This window comes from Brachyhypopomus gauderio, chromosome 3 (assembly GCF_052324685.1).
Source record: "Brachyhypopomus gauderio isolate BG-103 chromosome 3, BGAUD_0.2, whole genome shotgun sequence".
NCBI lineage: Eukaryota > Metazoa > Chordata > Actinopteri > Gymnotiformes > Hypopomidae > Brachyhypopomus > Brachyhypopomus gauderio.
In genome coordinates this window covers 1519043-1533196 of record NC_135213.1, presented here as the reverse complement: position 1 = coordinate 1533196, position 14154 = coordinate 1519043, and the positions used below count along the sequence as shown (strand labels likewise).

The 14154-nt window shown below is 47.3% G+C and overlaps 1 protein-coding gene across 2 annotated transcripts; it reads left to right on the top strand.

The window, feature by feature from the left end:
• The first annotated feature begins 284 nt into the window (after window positions 1–284).
• ankle2 (ankyrin repeat and LEM domain containing 2) lies at window positions 285–14135 on the top strand. 2 transcript variants are annotated; one of them, XM_076998840.1, is made up of 13 exons: window positions 285–714; window positions 1754–2196; window positions 3943–4137; window positions 4652–4845; window positions 5318–5506; window positions 5719–5841; window positions 5929–6001; window positions 6084–6253; window positions 6347–6453; window positions 8938–9128; window positions 9244–9931; window positions 10690–10821; window positions 12188–14135. In XM_076998840.1, exons 1-13 carry the CDS (start codon window positions 686–688, stop codon window positions 12435–12437), a joined length of 2784 nt encoding a protein of 927 aa, XP_076854955.1. In that variant the 5' UTR covers window positions 285–685; the 3' UTR covers window positions 12438–14135. The 2 variants fall into 2 exon arrangements, with proteins under 2 accessions (XP_076854955.1, XP_076854953.1); XM_076998838.1 differs by lacking the exon at window positions 285–714 and adding an exon at window positions 792–944.
• Window positions 14136–14154: the final 19 nt, after the last annotated feature.

Below are 14154 nucleotides of genomic sequence, written 5' to 3'. Positions count from 1 at the left end.
TTTTTCTTCATTTATGCATTGTAGATCCAATTGTACACGTTCATTTATTCGTATTGATGCTGCTGTTCAGGTGATTTATTAATAGCCGACATGGACCGGGATCTAGTATGAAGAGTCGTTTCTGCCGATGTGGATGTTCAAACCAAAGGTTTAAACCGTGCAAAGCTAAACGTCATTGTAATTTAACTATAGGTAATTACATGAGCTCAACAGAAGTGGCGCTGTAACAATCTTTCATGAAAAAAACACGCAGGGGCGGCGAAGAAGAAGAAAACCTCCGGGAAGTAGCCAACTACCCGCTAGCTACCGTCCACCATGCCCATCATATTAGCGAACTAGCCGTCCTGATTAAATTAGCTTGTTTGCGCAAAAAGTTGGCGCAATTAAAACGTCTTGAAACCCGTCAGCAACCGTAGGACCGTGCGGTACGTGCTAGCGGCCGACGACCTGAACGACGTCCAGAGAGGAGCGTTCATAAGACTTGAGGAGTAACGAGAGCGGAGCCCCTCGCAGCGCGCGTGCGTGCGTGTGTGCACGCGCGTGTCTGTGTGCGCGCGTGTGGTAATATTGTCTCCTCGTTGTCTCCCGACTCGGCGCCTTTGGACTTCCACCAATGGCAGGTTGCCGAGCTTGACAGTCAGCTTTGACACTTCACGTTATATCACGCTCCTATAATGGAAAGGTGATGCAGTATGATCCAAACATTGTATTAAGGTGAGACGTTTGGTTATTTTTAACGGTATATTTCACATTCGGGTCGGTCGACTCCCTCCAACCGGCCAAGCCGCTCAAAACTCGTGAAGCCTCCCTGTGGCACTGCGCATGCGCACGGGCGCCTGTAAACAACGCGCGTCTCGGCCCGTCCGCGGCGTCGCGGTCCGTAGAGCAGCTCCGTTTCGGATTGTACCGTCGTGAATGGTCGGCAGCTGTCTTAACACATGGTGGTAAGTGGTCCGGGGACGACGTGGTGAAGTGGACACGTTTTGTACCTCCATGATCTGGTCTCAGATCACAAAAGCTGCCTTGTGTGTCTTTGGGTGTGACGCCTCGGCTGTCATAAACTTTACACGGACGTGGTGCGACGGGCGACGGCTGATCCGGCTCCAGCCTCCTGCACACGGCACCGGTGCATCGATTATTCTTTTTTTTTTTTTTAGTAAATCTCCGACTTGCAATCACGGCCAATTTTAAATCCTAGTGTGTTTTTAATGCGATCGAGCGGTGTTGCCCTCCTCTGGTTCATGATACGTGGCTACACTGCATGCAGAAATGCATGCGATATTCAAACAGATTTGGTATTTTTAAGGACTATTGCCGTTTCTGTCGGAGCGTATGAGATTTGTCGTTTTGTTTAGTGAAATGTTCGTCTGAAGTACATTTAATGCCCACCAGAAGACTTCAGAAGAGCTGATGTGAATGTATTTCTTGAGATAAAGAGCTCTCAGTAGTCAGCGTAGCCCGACTTGCTGCGTTAGAGATTAGGTTAAAATCGTATCATATAAATTGTCTAGATAACATAAGTGACTTTCCGTGGTGGTATTTTGTGCTGTAGACCCTGACTGGTTTTTTTTTGCCTTAGCTGCTGTCTGTCTGTACATGAAGCAGAACAGGCTGTAATTATAACAGTTCCTACACCGTAGGAGTTTCTGTAAAGGTGGGAAAGTAAAAACCTGCATCACACAGCCTTTCTGATTGTGTGTGTGTGTGTGTGTGTGTGTGTGTGTGTGTGTGTGTGTGTGTGTGTGTGGAGCAGCTGCAGCAGGATGGAGACTGCTTTGGGCCGTCTCAGGTCTTTGAGTGCCGATGAGCTGAGGGAAGAGATCATTAATGCCAACCTGAAGTGTGGCCCCATCACAGACTCCACACGGGCCGTGTTCGAGCGCAAGCTCGCCCGAGCCCTGCTGGAGGCCGCGGACCCAGGAGCCGGGGCTACGCCGGACGAGGCTCCCCCCGGCGGTTCTGCTCTGGCCCCGGATCCCCCAGCAGGCGAGGAGGGGGATGTGGGTTATGACCTAGGCCTTAACCCCCCAGAGGAAGAGCCTTTGATGGAGAAGAGCGGGGCAGGGGCATTGTCCAGCAGCCCGGTGGATGATGACACGTGCCCGTCCGACACCCAGACGCCTTGCGAGACCCCTCAGGTCTCTCCTACCTACTTCGGCGTGTGTCCACTGTGGGAGGACGTGCTGGCTAGGAACGGTGAGACCTCAGATTCACCAGCAACGTAGTCACAGTCAGTGCTGTTTGAAAGCTGTCACTGCCCAAAAACGTCATGGGTGATTCTTGATGTGCATGTTCTGGTTAATACAGTAGCATAAAGAAACATGTAAATCTCTAAACTCCGCCCCCTAGTGTGTAATTTATTAGACCCCGCCTCCATATAATTATTTAAATCCCACCCTGATTGTGTAATGCTTTAAACTCCGCCTCCCATTGTGTAATACCTGAAAACACCACTAGGGCTGTGAAGGAATTGAGCTTTTTCTCACCACAGTGAAAAAGCATCTGCAACATACAAACTAAACAAAAGCTCAGAAACACATTTGGCTTGGAGCATAGACACTGAATACAACACAGCTCAAAATAGATAAGCCTTGTGTATTCTTCAAACAGCGAATTATAGGCTTTTGCTCTAAGCACATTTATAGTGATGACAAAATTATAATAATGCTAATAATAGCCTGATCTGGATTTTTTGTAAGATGTAAATGCATCATGTACTGTGAGTGTATTGTGTGTGAAAGGGAGACAGACAGACTCACTGTTAAAGCTAGCCTAGAAGTTGCTACAGTGGTGCTCATTGAACTGCTCACTGTGCAGTACATCGGCATATCTCATTGGTTTATTTTTCAGTCTTTGTGTTTCTTGTCAGCATGTTTACTTAGTCTAGTTTAAAGGAGCATTTGATTATTATTTTTGCACTTTTGGGAGCAAGGTTGCTAGTAGCTAAGCAGTTAGCTATGGACACAGTGTTTTTTCATAGAAGAGTTGACCACAGCTCCCATCCACAGAAAATGTTTTGGCTTCAACAATACCAGCATCAACCAGTGAACAACGGAAAGCTGTTGGTGTTAGCTAGGGTTAGCACATGAGCTAGCGTTAGTTGCTGCTAGCCCACTAACTGGCATTTGATGGTGTTTGAGAATAGATGTATACCGCAGGTGCCATGCTGGTGCTTGTTAGATGCGTCTCTGCAGCCGCTGTCTTACAGATGTACGTGCACGTTATGCCATCAACATGCTGGTAAACGTTTCAGGCAGGGTCACGGCACCAACGTGAGTGGGAGTCCTTTACTCAGAACTACAATGTTTTGTGAGAATTCTCCGCCCTTCTCATCTTACAGGCTGAGCCTGGTTACAGTGTCTGGCTCCTACACGCCTCTTCCTCATAACACAAATGTGACGTATTGCATCGTCCAGATTCCCCAACTGTCTGTCGTTCCGCTCAAAGCCAAATGTAACGGTAATGACGAACTCAAGCCTGTTGTAGGCATCACTGTGATACCATGCTAATGCAGTTATCGCCATGGCCCTAAGCTCCGCCCCTTCCTTCCCCCATAGCCAATCCCTAAGATGACTCTGCAGTGAATGAAACTGCAGCTAACAAGTTGGATAATGCCTTTAACGCATATCTTGACCTGCATAGCAAGGAACCTTGAGCTGTACCTTTAACAGTTGATAATCTGTTGAAAAAATGTATTTTATTCTCATTGGGGATGTCTGATAGGTGTGGCCTCTAGCCCCCTGGATCTTAGCCAGGTGTTCTCATATAAATCCATTCCTTTTAAACAGTGCTTTATGAATCAAACAGTGCTTTATTAGAATTAATGAATTAAACAGTGCTTTATGAATCAAAACTCATGATGCGGGTCTCATAACGGACACTCTTCTGATTATTCAGCTGCTGCAGTGATTGGTATTTCTGTGTGTTTCCTGTTCTCTGTAGAAAGGATTCATGTGTACACAGACCGCAAGGAAGCGCTGCAGGTTGTCAAGGTGATGAAGGGCGCTCGCTTTAAGGCGTTCTCCTCGCGAGAAGATGCCGAGAAGTTCGCCAAGGGCATCTGTGACTACTACCCGTCCCCAAGCAAGAGTGCCCCCTGCCTGTCCCCTGTTAAAGCTGCCCTGGGCCTCCACAAAGGTGCATCAGAGCCACTTGTCCACGCTACAGCTATATCTACTCTTATCACTCAGGCCCTGACCTCATTATAACCCCATGTCCTTTGATTTCATTATAACCTCTAACACTCAGGCTCTGAGTCCATTATAACCCCTGACCCCATTATTACCCCATGACTCCTGCCTCTGTTGTAACCCCAGTGACCCCTGCCTCTGTTGTAACCCCAGTGACCCTTGCCTCTGTTGTAACCCCAGTGACCCTTGCCTCTGTTGTAACCCCAGTGACCCCTGCCTCTGTTGTAACCCCAGTGACCCCTGCCTCTGTTGTAACCCCAGTGACCCCTGCCTCTGTTGTAACCCCAGTGACCCCTGCCTCTGTTGTAACCTCAGTGACCCCTGCCTCTGTTGTAACCCCAGTGACCCCTGCCTCTGTTATAACCCCTATGAGCCCTGACTCCATTATAACCTGTTTGTGCTAAATCCTCCCTCCCCTCCTCCCTCCCTCCCCTCCTTCCTCTCTCCTCCCCTCTCCTCAGAGGGCTGCGTGCTGGCGGAGGTGGACAGCATCAGTCGTGAGCGTGCCAACAGCTTCAAGAGTCCACGCACGCAGGACCTCACGGCCAAGCTACGTCGGGCGGTGGAGCGGGGTGACGAGGCGGCCTTCAGCGAGCTGGTGTGGAGCAACCCCCGCTACCTCATCGGCTCTGGAGACAACCCCACTGTGGTGCAGGTCAGCGCCCTCTACAGGCCCACCACTGCACGCACACTCTCTCACACGTAAAAATCGTAAATCGATATCCTGGCTGATCGGTAATCACCGTCCCGCAAGGCGCTTTGTAAACAGATACTGACGAGTGGAGAATAGCCTTGGTTACGGTTACCCGTGTGTCTGTGTTCTGATGTCATTCGCAGTGCTGAGGGGCGGAGCCTGTTGTCTGAGTTTGTACTAAAGAACTCTAGAAATGTAAAGTGGGCCGCTGGCTGTGTGACTGGCCGTGGGAGCGCTTGTCAAGACTTAAAAATATTCATATGGCCTGCAGTACTTGGTTGTCTCTTTGAAGGATTTGCTGAAGTGTGCGTGTGTTGTGGGTGTGTGCGTGTGTGTGCGTGTGTGCGTGCGTGCGTGCGCGTGCGTGCGTGCGTGCGTGTGTGTGCGTGTGTGTGCGTGTGTGTGCGTGTGTGTGTGTGTGTGTGTGAGACAGGAGGGCTGTCGCTATAACGTGATGCATGTAGCTGCGAAGGAGAACCAGGCACGTGTGGCTCAGCTGCTGTTGGACACGCTAGACAACCCTGAGTTCATGCGTCTCATGTACCCCGACGACCAGGACAGTATGCTGTCCAAACGCATACGCTACATTGTAGACCTGTACCTCAACACACCCGATAAGGCCGTGAGTCTCTCACACACACACACACACACGGTAGAGGAACCCAAAAGAGTTGTACAATGACAGTCCCTACAGCGGATAAAACTGCAGGTTATCTTCATTAACCCAGCTGACCCTGTCACACACACACACACACACACACACACACACACACACACACACACACACACAGGTGCTGCTGTGTTAGTCGTGGTCTGTGTGTCCTGTGTTGCCAGGGCTTTGAGACTCCGCTACACTTTGCGTGCAAGTTCGGCTGCGTGGACGTCGTGAACGTTCTGTGCTCTCACCCTGACATCGTGAAGAATCGCAAGAACAAATACGACCAGAGGCCTGTGGACGTGAGTTACCCACAGTGCACTTTGCCGGGGGGGGGGGGTTGTGGTGGCTGTCAAACGTGCCCAAGCGCTGTTCTCCTTCACCTGCAGGTCATCTGTGAGAGGATGAAAGACAAAAGCCAAATCCAGGAGGTCAAGCAGAAGATCACCGAATATTTAGAAGGTAGCTAACCATTCAGTTTACGCTATACACTTATGTTTATGTGAACCACGTCGTTGTCGTTGACACTGTTTGTTTGTTGTAGACCGATTCTTTGTACCACTCCTACGAGCTGCTGACAACTCTGCCCAGCCTGTAATCGGTGCTCCTTGGTCACCTGAACCAATGGAAAATCTGTCACCACGGTTACCCAGAAGCCCCATAGAGCCTGTGATGATGGTTAGGGCCTTTGTTGGCCCTTTAAGTCCTTTGAATGTGAGTGGAGGCAATGGATGGGGGAGGGGCTTAAACAGCTTCACTGCTGGTCTCACGGTGTGTGATTGGTTGTGCTGGTCTTGTGCTATGTAGGCGGAGGAGTTCCGGAAAGTGTGGAAGACGCCCCCTAGAGAGCGAGCTGGGTATTTCCAGCACATCCTGAAGTCCGACCCAGACCGCGGTGCTGAGCGGGTGGGCAGGTAGGAAACATGGCTCATGTGCACTTACACACAAACTCATTCTCATACACACACTCACAGACAAACCCATTCACACACACACTGTTACATATATACACTAGGGGTGGGACGCGATAAAAAAAATTAATCGAATTAATTAGAATCTTTGTAATTAATTAATCGAAATTAATTGCATTTTAATTGCATTTCAATATTTCACATGAGAAATATTAATTTGTTTGAATGATGAATGAATCAATGAACATAATCATAAACCTCAACATCTTGTTTATTTTTCCACCAGTCTACTACACAGACCAATACAAGGTTCGTACGGTCATGAAAAACCTGGAAAAGTTATGGAATTTGAAAATAGCAATTTCCAGGCCTGGATAAGTTTTGGAAAAATAAAAAATACTCAAATGTTTTGGAAAATTCATGGAAATTTGCTTGACACAATAAATGTATGTTGTTATGATAACCGGAAGAAAAAAAAATATATATATATAATATAGCCATTTTTTTTCATTGTGCAGACCACTAACGTAACTTCACACGTAAGTTCACTGCGTTAGCGTCGGACTCCAAGCGAAGCTGTAGATTGTGCTTTGATGTAAATCACGTAATGCTGGTAAATACCGATTCAACAATGGCTGCTTCAGTTGGACAAATACAAGCTATGGCTTGTGAAAGACAAGGACACGGGGCGTGAAAAATGTGCACTGTGTGGTTAACCAATTGGTTAACGATGGGGTTAGAGACTGAAAAGTCTGTCGTAAAGCAGTTTTCGTCGTTAAGCGCGACCCTAGATTTAGATACGTTTTGATCGTAAACACAGTATAGAAAAAAAACTAACGATGTTCTCGTGCGTACAACGCGAGAAGGGCTGCGGTGGAGGCTCGGCTGCCTCAGCTTATCGTACACTACACTCCACAACACTACACAACACAACACTCCACTACACTCCACAGTGTTGCCACTGCTCCTCCGCGCACCACGCAAAATAAAAAAAAGTTGGTCGTAACTCCGGTTTATATTGATATTGAAAATACGGTAAATGTTTATTTTTTCAATTAAACCACGTGGCTTGTCATTAATTTATGATATACTGTGGAATTTTGGCCTGGAGTTTTTTCTTATTTTTCATGTCTACACATATGTTTAGAGAATGTATAGTCATTAAAATTTGCCTCAAAGTCATGGAAAAGTCATGGAAATTAATTGTCAAAAAAGTGTATGAACCCTGCCAATAGATGAGTGCAGAAAACAAAGCAAACAGTTTTCAGAACACTGGAAATTCTGGAAAAGGATATTGGAAGAATAAGAACTAAAATAAAATAAATCATAAGATGTTTTTAATACCATTTTAGATGGTAGACTTTCTTTAATTTCCCAGGCCTCTGCCACAGGCATCTCCATAGTGCCTAGAAGTGGTCTTCTGCATGCTCAAAGCAAATGACTGGATCTTCCATTCATCATCTATAATATGAGCTGTCACACCAAGATAATTCTTGTTGCTAACAGAGGTCCAGTGATCCCCAGTCAGAGCCACATTTGTGGCGCTCTTCACAATAACCTGTTTTACTTCCCTTTCCTCATCATACAGCTGCTGGATTTTCTTCGACATTGTCTTTCTGGACGGCAGTTCGTAACTTGCATCAGCTGACACAATGTGCAGCATTTCTTGTAAAGCTTGGATTATACTTTCACTATTGACCGTAGCGCGCGACTCCGCACACCTCTCACGAACCTCCACGAACGGCGGAGGCGTTTAAACTTGCCGCGTCTTACTTAAGCCTTCGACCACAGAGAGCGGTCTACAGTCCACAGCAATCCATCTCACCACTGAATTGGTCAATTTGACGTGGACTTTGACATTTTGTTTCTTAATTTGAACCCCGACATGTGGTCGAGCGTTGACTGGCGACACTGTTTGCTCGTGCTAGAAATACATTTAGCAGCTAAGTCATCATTACTGACCTGCACGTTAGTCCCAACATGTTTTGCGTTAAGGTGGTAACGAAGGGTGGAAGTGCTCCTGTGATAAGCTAACTCCTTCCTACTTAAAGTGCAAACAACACTATTTTTGTTTGTACTATTTTTGTTTGTACATCTCCATCATGCTCATCTTATTGTGCGTCCATATAATCTGTATGCCTGGAACTCATGCACTGAGAAACATTCCACCGTGCAAAAGTGTCAAATGCGTTAAAATGCGTACATTTTTTTAGTTCGTTATTTTCCCTGTAATTAATTAATCGTAATTAAGGCGTTAAAGTCCCACCACTAATATACACACAAATACACATACCTTCACACAAATACTCTCCCTCTTACAGCTGATACGTAGCAGCTGATCTTTGAAAGGTAAAGAAATCTTGAACGGTAAACAAAAAAATTTTGGTTTGGACCACATTCTGAGGAATATGTGTGTTTCTTTTTCTGTGTGTGTGTGTGTGTGTGTGTGTGTGTGTGTGTGTGCGCGCACGCGTGCTCTGCTCTCAGGCTCCTGGCCCGTGAGCATGGCCACCCCTGGGCGGAGTTCTGGGGTTTCCTGGATGGTTTCGTAGATCTATCCTCGGCCGACGGTCTCCGGCGCCTGGAGGAGTACCTCAGCAGGAAGAACTTCACTGAGCATCCTCACGGGGAGCCCGGCGAGAACGAGACCAGCAACAGGTTCCGCACTCCATCGCCAGGTAACAAGAGCAGTGCCTATCCATGTAGTAAACATCCCGCACTAAACCCCTTGCAGTACACATAGTCTGTTCAGTGTATGAAGACACCATTGAGCATGTGCCTATGACATTACAGGCAAGCCGAGGAAGTTCAGTAACTCCGTGTCAGTGGGGGCGTTCCTGGACGAGGGCGCCGACATCTCCCTGGAGGAGATGAAGAACCGTCAGAACGCCGCTCTCACCAGCATCTCGGGCGGTCCGCGGGACGTCCCGCGGGGTGTGGCCACCGGGAGGATGGAGTTCCACATCCTGCCTCAGGGCTCCTCCCTCATCGAGGCTGCGGCTGAGCGCGAGCTGCTGCTGGAGGCGGGGAAGAACGGCGAGGGCGGAGCCGAGGGGGAGCGCACGCCCCCGCGAGGCTCCGCCTCCCTGCCCTCACCCATCACCAACTTGATGGTGGAGTTCGAGCGCATGTCCCTGCATGACCACACGGACGGCAGCCCCAGGGAGAGGCGGAGGAGCGGGGGGAGACGCCACCGGGAGGCCCCCGCCGCCGCGGAGCTCGCCGCCGGCCTCGGACGCCTCGGCATGGAAGACGGAGGGGAGGGAGCATCGACCAGCGGGAGTTCGGAAGAGTATTTCATGGCGGAGGAGGGCGTGAGGACCGGTGCCGGGTCGGGCATGGAGAGGTCGCCCTGCGCTCGCTCCAGGTCGTGGGATCACGGCAGCTCCACCTCCTCCGGGTCCTACAAATCGTTTGACCGATCACATGACGTCATCCCCACCACGCCCCCCCGGGCCAGAAAAGAGCTGTTCATCGAAGGGTGAGTCTGCCAGCAGGGGGGACTTTTCCACAGCACTGGGCCTGATGTTTACAGCACACTGGTTACAATCGCCCTTCTCTTACACATCTGGGTAATTTCCTCAAATGTTCATCTTCATGAGCTCATCCTAATATGTTGGAACATGGAAGCTAATTACGGGCACTGGTTTAACCCTCAATCACTGGTCTACGTTTAACCCTCAACCCTCAGCCTCCCTGACTGTCCATATTTTTGCTCTGACAGTTTCCAACATGTCTGTTTGGAGCCGTGTGGTGGGCCCCAAGAACTGGGTTGAGAAATACGAACATAAACTGTGAGGGCTAACCACTGTTATCTCTGTCCTACTGTTGTTTGATGGTCATTGACTTAGACTGTATTGTGTTCACAAGGGTTGTCAGTATTGTGAATATGCAAAATGAGGTTGTCTGTACTGCGAATATGTAAAATGTAAAAATATGTGCTTATTCTTGTTTCCTGACACCTGGTGTGGCTCCTGCACCAGTGAAGTACAGGGGGGTTGATTCCAGAATGGCACATGGGGTTGTACCCTCTCCAGGTGTTCCTGGGTTCTCACAGGCCCTGCCCTCTCCAGGCTGGAGTTCCTGAGAACTATAGCCCCTACCCCCAGGTTCTGCCCCCTCTGCAGCCTGGCGTTCGTATTCTCACTGGCTCCGCCCCTTTCTGCACCCCAGGGGTCGCCCTCTCCATGCTGGTGTTCCTGTGTTCTCACAGGTCCTCTCTCCTTTCCCCACCCCCAGGGAGTCGCCCTCCAGGCTGGACCGTGAGGTTCTTGCTGCCATTGAGGGTGTCGACGTCGACCCGCTCAGGTTCCCCAACGTGCACAGGTGGAGGAACACGGTGCAGTCTTTCTCCAGTGTGGAGAGGGAGAGGTGAGGACACACTGCTGGCTGCCATAACTCCACCCACTCGACAAGCCTCCATAGCTACTCAACCTATTGCTTGGCCATGACTTTCCCCCAAACCACACCCCCCACGCTTATGCTAGCAGTGCAATGTTTCACAGTGCAAATCATACATGCTCATACATAGAGCTGGGCGATTAATCGATATTATCTATTAATTCGAATTTACGAATTTAAGGACGATGTGTTTTTATGAAAATTGATTTTCTGAGTCTTAATTTTCACCACCGACGCTGCACTGTGGGCTCCCGTAGTTCAGTGAGTTTAGCACCTCCCACCCATCCACCCTCAACACACACACACACACACATAAACATGACGGTGGAGCTTGTACCCAAGAAAAGAGCAACTAGCTCCGTGATCTGGAGTTGGTTCGGTTGGTTCGGCGTCAGACGTAGACCAAACAAGTCCTCGCTGTAAGGTGTTTGAAACCGGAGAGAGCGAAGAGTGCTATTGTTTAGTTGCGTTTTGAATAAAGTTTCCCTCCGCGGGATATTTTGGATTAAGCGGTTTCTGCCTCGGTTACCAAACCCGCTTCAATGGATTATACTTTCGCGCGAACGGCGCAAGCATTTATACGTCCGAAACGATATGTGGTAGTATAAAGAAACACCCCTCAAAAACAGGGGAAGACACATTTACCTGACAAAAATTAATGTTGCATTGTGTTCCAGGTTTGAAAAGTGCTGGAATTTAGGCTAAAGTGAGGGCAGCCCTGTTCTTAATCAGAATGTAAACAGCGTGACTGTCAGTACGCAACATGCAACAATTGTTAAATTGTATTTGTTTTCCATTTTATTAAAAAGGGCACCAAATTATTTATATCTATTTATTTTTTGAGGGTGTGTGTTTATTTATTTTAAGTTTGAGGGTGCATTGTGTCAATGCTTAAACTATGTTGGAGAAAGCCTTCTAAAAGTTACTGGATGTTCTCACTTGTTTACAATTGTTTTTTGCTTGTTTCTGGTTGCACTTTAACCCCAAAGGGGAAATTTGGTTAAAAAAGTTAATTTATTTTTCACTTATTCCTTTATCATCTGTAGTTTTTTAGTAGAGGAAAATAAATCTATTAAAATTGAAAATCGGATTTAAAAAAAATTAATCGAAGATTTTTTTGGGGGGCCATATCGCCTAGCTCTATTCATACAGAGCAAATAGAGACTGTCAGTTTCTGTTGAGTAATTCATTCGTAATAAATAGAAAACGAATTAATTACCTAATGCAAGATCTATTACTTTGTGTGTGGGGAATATTTTTTTTTAACATTTCAACATTTACAAGTGCAAATTTGTTTTGTGTCTGAACTCCATGTGTGTTCTTGTGTGTGTTTTAGCTGGCCGACTCCAGCTGTGCTGAAGAGCCACTGTAGGCTGCAGTCTCTGACGCCTGGTTCTCCTGTGAGTGTTCTCATCTCTCCTGCTAACCGTTACAGTCCAGTCAGACATGCCTACTCTCCTGACTACACAAGCCCTGGACGCTACAGCCACGCCCATCCTAGCTACAGCCCCGCCCATTCTAGCTACAGCCCTGCCAGTTACATCCAGCGCATACGTCTCAAGCACTTCGGTGATTCGCCTATATAGCAAATATCCCCGCCCCCCTGCCCAGTGGAACCGCCCCACCTCCCACGCCAGCACAGACGTGGGTGATGTCACAATGCAAGCTGCGGAATCTTGCCAGGGGAACGTCCAGCTTTGCGTCTCTGGCTGCAGTTTCCATAGAAATGGAATTCCAGTTCCACGATGGCCGTTTGCTTTGAAATCTCGGAACGTCTCTCCGTGTTCCGTCTTGATTTTCCCAAACAGACGTGTCTGGGAGGTTTGGAATCATAAACTCTATGTGGTACTTTAGTGTGGGCTATGCGTTGTGAATGGTAGTGTATATTTTTAAACAACTGTCCTTTATATATCTGTGTGTATGTTCGTGTGTGAATTTTGTCCATAATTATTTATGGGTCATAACAAAATATCAAGTTTTAGTTCCAAATTTGTCATTTATTAACTGAATGACCATCCCTCATTCAAAAAATACTCATTGGAATGAAGAACACATTACCTCAAATTACGTCAAATTAATTTATTTAAAAACTGTATTACTCTTACAATGTAACTGACAGTAGCACAAACTCCTTGAAGAAGCAGGTCTGGTGTAAACTGCCTTAAAACACTGTTCTTCTGCACCGCTGAACCCCCTACAGGCACAGTGGCGTTTTATTCACACAATTTTACTCTGAATCATTAGTCTGGTAAAAAGAAATTAAATTCAGAATTTTGACTATAGGAATGTTTGCCCTGTTGTAATTGCGTTGAGAAATAAATATGTGGCTTATTTGTAAGTGTGCATATGTTCTGCACTTTTACAAGGTATTGTTTGTGTAGAGAGGCATACCTGAGTGGCAGAGTTGCTGAAGAAGACGGGGACAGCAGCTCTCCCTGTTTGGACCACGTTGCTAGGTGCGGGTTAAAGCTGCTGTCACTGACGTTACCGTTCCTCTAATTCCTGGCTGACAGAACGAGTCCACCCTCGTTCTTCAGTACCCATGCGTACTGCGTACAGTATCCGACTTCATGGAGTTTCTTTTATGGAGTTTCCTAATTGGTACAGCCAGATTACATATCCCTCAAGTTTTTTTTTTTTTTTGTGAGACCTGCGTGAATGTGGAGGTGAAGAATATCGCACACAGCAGCTTTAAGCACAGTTGGGTCTCCCTCTCCCACTGAATTACATCTGTTCTTCAGTCTTTTCAGGTATTTGCAATGTTAAGACTTGGAGTCTCTAGTCACAACTCGCAATAACAGGTCAACGCGGAACAATCGCCGTTCTTAAGATTTTCTGTAACTTCTGGATGGTTTTGTGTTTGTGTCATGGCAACCTCCGACCATCAGCTCCACGTTTAACCGATCTTCTTTAGTGCCTTTTGGTGTGTCTTGGGAAGACAAACTGAGCTGTTATCTCAGCTGATATCTAAACGAGCTGATATCTAGCCTGTCTTCGGGAAGATGAGGAGGACAGGATGTGCTAGTACCCAACAGTAACATTCATATGTGCACTGTTATTTTTCACTCTCCAAACAAAAATGGGACGCCTTCCTCAGCCTCGCCAACAGTGCAACCGAAGTGAACTGGAGTTGCCATCAGACGTCGTGATCGTCCATGTTTTTACTTTTGTTAATTATTTTTTCTCCCACCCCGCATGCAAGTCTAGTTCTATTTTATTACGTCATAGGAGGAAGAATTTGATGTACTACTGAAAAAGACAAATAAAGTGTGCGTTATCTTTAACTCGTTTTACTGTCTCAGT